Source organism: Gavialis gangeticus, unplaced genomic scaffold (assembly GCF_001723915.1).
Source record: "Gavialis gangeticus isolate Ggan-Ray unplaced genomic scaffold, GavGan_comp1, whole genome shotgun sequence".
NCBI classification, from domain to species: Eukaryota; Metazoa; Chordata; order Crocodylia; family Gavialidae; genus Gavialis; species Gavialis gangeticus.
In genome coordinates, this window is record NW_017729017.1 from 12,315,765 (window position 1) to 12,322,143 (window position 6,379).

The 6,379-nt window shown below is 45.5% G+C and overlaps 2 protein-coding genes across 3 annotated transcripts in view; both read right to left on the reverse strand.

The window, feature by feature from the left end:
- LOC109294651 overlaps nt 1–4,374 on the reverse strand; it is an 18,832-nt gene extending 14,458 nt beyond the window's left edge. For both annotated transcript variants that reach the window (XR_002096597.1, XM_019513107.1), the window contains exon 1: nt 4,216–4,374. Coding sequence is in view for 1 of the 2 variants with exons in the window: in XM_019513107.1 (XP_019368652.1) it covers nt 4,216–4,329 (114 nt within the window). In the remaining variant the exon portion in view is untranslated. The remainder of the gene's footprint in view (nt 1–4,215) is intronic.
- Nucleotides 4,375–4,653: 279 nt separating this feature from the next.
- The window catches only part of LOC109294592, an 8,490-nt gene continuing 6,764 nt past the window's right edge, over nt 4,654–6,379 (reverse strand). Inside the window, exon 6 of the mRNA XM_019513013.1 lies at nt 4,654–4,770. Within this exon, the coding sequence (XP_019368558.1) occupies nt 4,654–4,770 (117 nt within the window). The remainder of the gene's footprint in view (nt 4,771–6,379) is intronic.

Below are 6,379 nucleotides of genomic sequence, written 5' to 3' on the forward strand. Positions count from 1 at the left end.
GTTATTTGTCTTCCTTTATAAACTGTTGACCATCCCTGGGACTTACCTGACAGGCAGCCGCACCTATTCCCGGGCTCCGGCACCGGGAGTAGAAAGCAAGGGCCTGTCGGCGAACCCCGTGGGACAACAGGTCCCCCCTGTTGTGCGTTATTAACTGTAACTGAAGACTCCGTACCTGCGCTCTACCAAGCGTAAGTTAATAAACCCATTCAATTAAGGAACATCCAGCTTCCGTGTCACTCAGAACTCCACCTCCGCTAGACCCAGCCTGTTCGTTCAGGTTCCACCGTGACACTTGGGACCCTTTCTCTGGGGAGGGAAACCCAGCACTTTGGACTCTCTCAAACTTGTCCACGTCCTTGTTAAAGTGTGGTGCCCAGAACTGGGTGCAGTATTCCAGCTGTGGTCTCACCAGTGCTGAGTAGAGTGGAAGAATCACCTCCTTGGTTTCTGGAGATGCATTGATTGATGCATGCCAGAGTATTATTTGCCCTACTAGCTGCAGCATTGCACTGCTGGCTCATATTCATACTGTGGTCAATTGTTACCCCCAGGTCCTTTTCATTTGTGGTGCTAGTCAGTTTGGTGCCAACAAGCCTATAGGTGTGTCGGAGGTTGCTTGTCCCAAGGTGGAGTACTTTACATTTCTCAACGTTGAGCTTCATCAGGTTCCAGTCCACCCAACTTGCTAGCCTATCTAGGTCTGCTTGTAACTGTAGGCTATTTTCAAGCGTGACCATGCTTCCCCATAACTTGGTGTTGTATGTAAACTTGGCCAGTGAGCTCTTCACACCCACATGCAAATCATTAATAAAGATAATGAAGTACTGGACAAAGCACTGACCCCTGCAGGACACCACTGCCCACTTCTCACCAGCATGTCACAGATCCATTCACTACGACTCTCTGGGTTCTGTCCTGCAGCCAGTTTCTCACTCAACTGACTGTCTTGGAGTTAAGTCCACAATCCTCCAATTTTCTTGCAAGGACATTGTGGGATACTAGATCAAAGGCCTTTTGGAAGTCTAGTTATACAATGTCCACCTGCTCTCATGTCCAGGTGGCGAGTTACCTGGTCATAGAAGGAGATGAGGTTGGTAAGGCAAGACCTGCCTGCAATGAAGCCATGCTGGCTGTCATTCAGAATCTTACCTTCTGCAAGCTCATTGAAGATAGACTCCTTGATGAAGTTTTCTAGGACTTTCCCTAGGATGGAAGTTAGGCTGACTGGCCTATAACTATCCAGGTCTTGCCTCCTGCCCTTCTTGTGGATGGGCACAACATTGGCCCTCTTCCAGTCCTCAGGGACTTCTCCAGAGCTCCACGAGTTGTAGAAGAGTTTCGCCAGGTGTTCCACAATGACTTCAGCCAGCTTGTTACCTCTCAGCTCCGTGTTCTTGGGGAACCCTGGCACAAGACACAGCCTGTCTGACTCGGAAAGAATTTTCCCCTTCTCTACCTGAACAAGAACCAATTACAAGAGACAATGAAGATGCAGTGGGAGACGCACCTAAAGCCCTCCAGATAAGGGTGGCAACGAAACAACTGCCCTAGGTCTCATTTGCATCCGAAATGGAACCAGATGACAATTCATTTACATGGGAGAGGCAAAAGAGAAAGCCCAAAGCAAAGACTACAGTGAATTCTGGGATCAGAGAAGCAGGGGAGAGCTGCATGATGGGGAATCTGTGCTCCAAATGCTAATCAACCCACATTTACACACACCCAGCTCAGCACTTATCAGACCAGTTCTAATCTGGATTTACAAAGGACTTTTTCTATTTCCCTCTCACACACACACACCCCTCATCTAACCAGAACTAAGCAGAAGTAAAGTTTAATAGGCATCTCGGGCCACACATTCCCCGGTCCGACTATGGGAGGCCTATCTAAACTTGATTGACTAAAACTCGGTTGCTGGGTTAGGGAATGATGAGGCAAAAGAAACCGAGTCAGAGGAGGTATGGACAACATTTGAACAATGGTCAAGGGTTCATCACAGCATCCAGCCTGTTGGAGCCCTGACCACAAATGCTGTCATACTTTTCCTGGAATGACTGGTGAAAGTCCTCCCCACAAAGTTTATGAACACTCCAATAATTCCCTTAAGCCTGTTAAAAGACTACAGTAAGGTCCGGAAAAGTCATGCTAAATTGAGGCCTATTCACAACAGGTAAAAATACAAAAACTTGACGCTGCAAGCTATCCATTGTTTCTGAAGAAACAATGAGGTATCCCATCCAGTATATCTGCTATCCATAAGAATTTCAAGCGGGCTCCTAAGTGTCTGGTTACTCCTTAACCTTACGTTTTCCTGGTTATTGATCAGTTTCTTGAGATGTTCCAAATCAGATAACCCCTTGTCAATAGAAAAGACAATTATTTACACAATTAAACGAATGCTTTGAAGAAGCTGACCTGAGGGTATAAAAATATTTAAAAGCGGCAACCTGTGTGCTTCAAGAGAAATCTCTCTGACACCATCCACTGTTGTTTCCGAGAAGCTGGAAAAAACAGATCATTTCCCTTCAAGGATTGTGCTAAGAACTTTACCTATCAGCATGGGAACCTGAGTGTCTTGGACTGGTGAGTTCCCAGCTCTCGTTCTCTCTTTCTCTTCCCTCTAGGCATAGATTTCTGAACCTGGATTGTATTAGTTAAGCTTGAGCTAAGTTTCCCCAAATACTTACTGAAACCAGGGTAGTATTGTAATTGTTTTCCTTTGCATGTCTATTATTACTAGTACCATTATACATTTCATATATTTAGCAATAAATAACTTTTATAGTCAAACTGGTAATAACTGGGTGTATGTTTCCTCCTCCACTTCTCCTTCCCCACTTGCTCTGCAGCAACGCCTCTTTTACTTAAGCTAAAGATCCCTGTGGAGCCCAGAAATACTGTGGGCTCTGCTCATCCCCTTTTGAAACACATAAGGGGATCAGCTTCTACAGGCTGATTGACCCAGTTTGGCTCAGACGTGCCCTAATGAACTGAATGCTGGGCCATGAGGGTGTCAGCTGGACACCCAGCTGGATTCAGAGGTATTCTGTTTACCTGTGTTCCTGTGTCTGACTGCAGTTTATTGTTACCTTAATGAACTGATTCCTGGCATATGAGGGTGTCACCCTGTCCATGCTGATCAACCCAGCCAGGTCAGGCATGTCACGTTAATTTGTGTGCATATATGACTGATTTGGTGACTAGAGGAACCCACCCCATTGAAACCGAGTCCTGCAAGATAGCTCCATTGGGGGCAAGGACTTGCAGAAGGGACATATATAGCTCTGTATAGAAACACCAGTACACAAGCAGAACATTGATAGAATTACAAAGACCCTAGAAACGTATCCCTAATAAATGAGCACACCCCAAAGAGATGGGCTAATCTGGTAACAAGCTCCTTCAGCACTCTTGGATGAAGATCATCTGGTCCTGCTGACTTGTATAAGTCTAATTTTATTAACTGGTCATACACCAATTCTACGGCAATAGTAGGACGGCGATTATTTCTACCACGCTCATCCTCTCCTCTACCTGACATGGTTTTCCCCTTGGTCCGGGGAAAGACTGAGGCAAAGTAATCATTCAGGAGTTTAGCTTTCTCCTGGGTGCAGGTAAACAGCTTTTCTGAATTGTTGAGCAATGGCCCCATGCTGCCATTTGGTTTCCTCCTGTTCTCCATGTAGTTAAAGAAGGAACCCAGATGCATATGTGTATATACATGTATATGTATACACACACACACACACACACACACACACACACACACACACACACTAGTGGTGTTTCATTTTAATCACAGATTTTGTGGAGGTTAATCAGAGAAAACTTGCAATTTTGCTATCAGCTACATCACTCCCCTGTGTGCCATTGGCTGTTTGGCTTGGGTTCCCTTTTGCTTGACCAATTCTAGGTAATTTGTCCACTCAGGAACCAGGGAGCCACGAAATAAACAAAATAAAACTAGTGCTAATTTAGTTCCAGGAACAAAGGGACTTGGGACATGCTTTCCAACAAGCATCACAGAGCATGGGCTGCACTCAAAGCCTCCTGCTGGACAGACTCAGGCCTGCCACAAGGTGCATTTTTCAAGACTGCAGCAGGGGAGGATGTTTGTCATAGGACTAATCACCAGGGTAGAGAAGTATTAGCAATTGTACAAAACATCCTGTCCTCTGAGGTTCAGTAACAGCAGCCAAGAACAACACTTACTTGATAAGGTATTTCAAAGTACTTATCGGTCACGTGGGGAGCCCAGTAGATTGTACTGGATACTTCCAAATGTTCCAACTGGGACAGCAGCTTCAAAGGAAAAAGGAAGATCATCTACTTAAACACAAGCATGGTACCTGGGGAAATGCAGGTTCCTGAAATCTGACCTGTAACAGGCTGAGTTCTCTCAATCAAACACTAAGGATTCTTATCACTAAAGATCCATTTCTTCTTGCTTGGGAGTAGATCTGTCCTGTATTCATGTTTGTGATCTCAGCTTTAACCCTGACTGCTTCATCTTCAAAGCAGGTGTGAGCCCTTAAAATCAGATTCAAGTGATTCATAGGCTCTGCATGGAGCCAGTTCCCAAGGGTGGTATTCACCCAATACGAACCTTTTTATGCTGCAAGAATCAGCTCATGTAGCCAGTTACAAAGCCTAGGGGGGTAGAATCAGAGATCCTCGAGGATGGGGCAATAGCTTTAACTCACAAACCATCGTGCTCAGAAATGATGTATTGAGGATGTCAGCAACCAGTCGAATGCACCGGTTAATCTGTAAGAGAGAACACATACCCATGACACAGAGGAGGCCAAGAGGCAGCAAGGGGGAAGGGAACAAGGGGGAATTTTACTGATCTGGTGCTTTCTTCAACAAAAGATCCCAGATGAGATAATGGACTGAGGTGAGTAGAGGGCTCTTCCTGGGGTAGGAAACTACTTTTATTCAATATTTCCAGCACAACAGTGGAGGAGTTGGATTCAGGGCAAAACCCTATTTCAGCCACACTTCCTAATGACACTTGCCCATCCAGCTGCTATCTTTGGCACTTATATACCCATTCCATGTGTAGCAAGGATGAGTAGGAGCTCATCCTCAGTCAGCTGTGCTCTGGCCAGGCAAATAAGCAGCTCTGTACCTGTGTACCTAAACATAAGGCCTATAAAAAACCAGGAGGACAGTCTTTGATCATTGGAGAAGTTTCTGCCCCAGTGGGAGCAAGGGTACAGGGTAGACCCTGGAGTCCCCTCCCTTCCTGAGGGCCATTTACCTCACTGAGGTAAACATGCCTTCAAGCTTACTCATATTCTCCTGTCCCCACATTTCTCACTGTTTTGGCTTCCCAGGGGACCCCCTTCAAGACAATGGCTAAGGAGGAAGAGTTAACTGATGCCTGAGCTGTGACCTGTTGGTTAGAGCAGTGGATTTCAGCCTTTTTTCATTTGTGGACCCCTAAAATTTTTAGAGAGAAGTGTGGACCCCTTTGGAAATTTTGAATGGAGATGTGGACAGCTTTGAATTGTAAATGTGGTTATTCACATACTTTTGATTGATTATAGCCATCTTTTCCGGACTCCTTAGACATAGTTTAACCACTGGGTTCGAGCACTGGAGCACTGTGCTGAGAAGTTAGAGATAATGTAGATTCAAATCTGCTCTGAGTGAGGGGGCCTTGACCCTCCATCTCCTGCTTCCTAAGTAACTGCCCTTGCTCCTGGGCTTAGATGTGGGGGTGACCTCCTTTTCCTGTATTTAATACCCACAAGTAATAGGCTCTTGCCAAACACATTTTCGCATCTTGTGTTGCTCAGGGCAGATACACACAGCACTTCTGTATCTGTCTAGCCAAAAGGCAACCTACTGCCCACACTCAGCAGCCGTGTGGATGCCTATGCATCTAAACTGCATATGAAGTAAGAGTACAAGGTATGTGTAAGTGCCATAAATGGCAGATACACCCCTACAATTTAGATACTTAAAATGAAATAGGATTCTGCCCTTAATGTTTTTCTCAGAGATTATTGTTATTTGCATTTCAGTAGCACCTGGAGTCCTATAGCCAGGAGGGCCCAATTTGTGCAAACACTAATAACAGAGAGTCTTTGCCCCAAAAAAGCTCATGTTCTAAGCAGAAGAAGGACAGAATGGAAACAGTGATGAAATGACTCACAGGCAGAGCTAGGAATAGAGCCCAACTCCACTCAATACCATAGGCTACACTGCCTCTCTAAATTGCTCTGTTCCCTGTTTGTCTCCATGTCTCTGTCAAGCCAAATCCTGTTTAATACATGCAAGGGTCTTCTGGCAGCACTGTAGCATGGAGGGTTTATCCCCCACTGAACACGCACCAGAGCATAACAACCCGACCCTCCCTCGCCCCCCA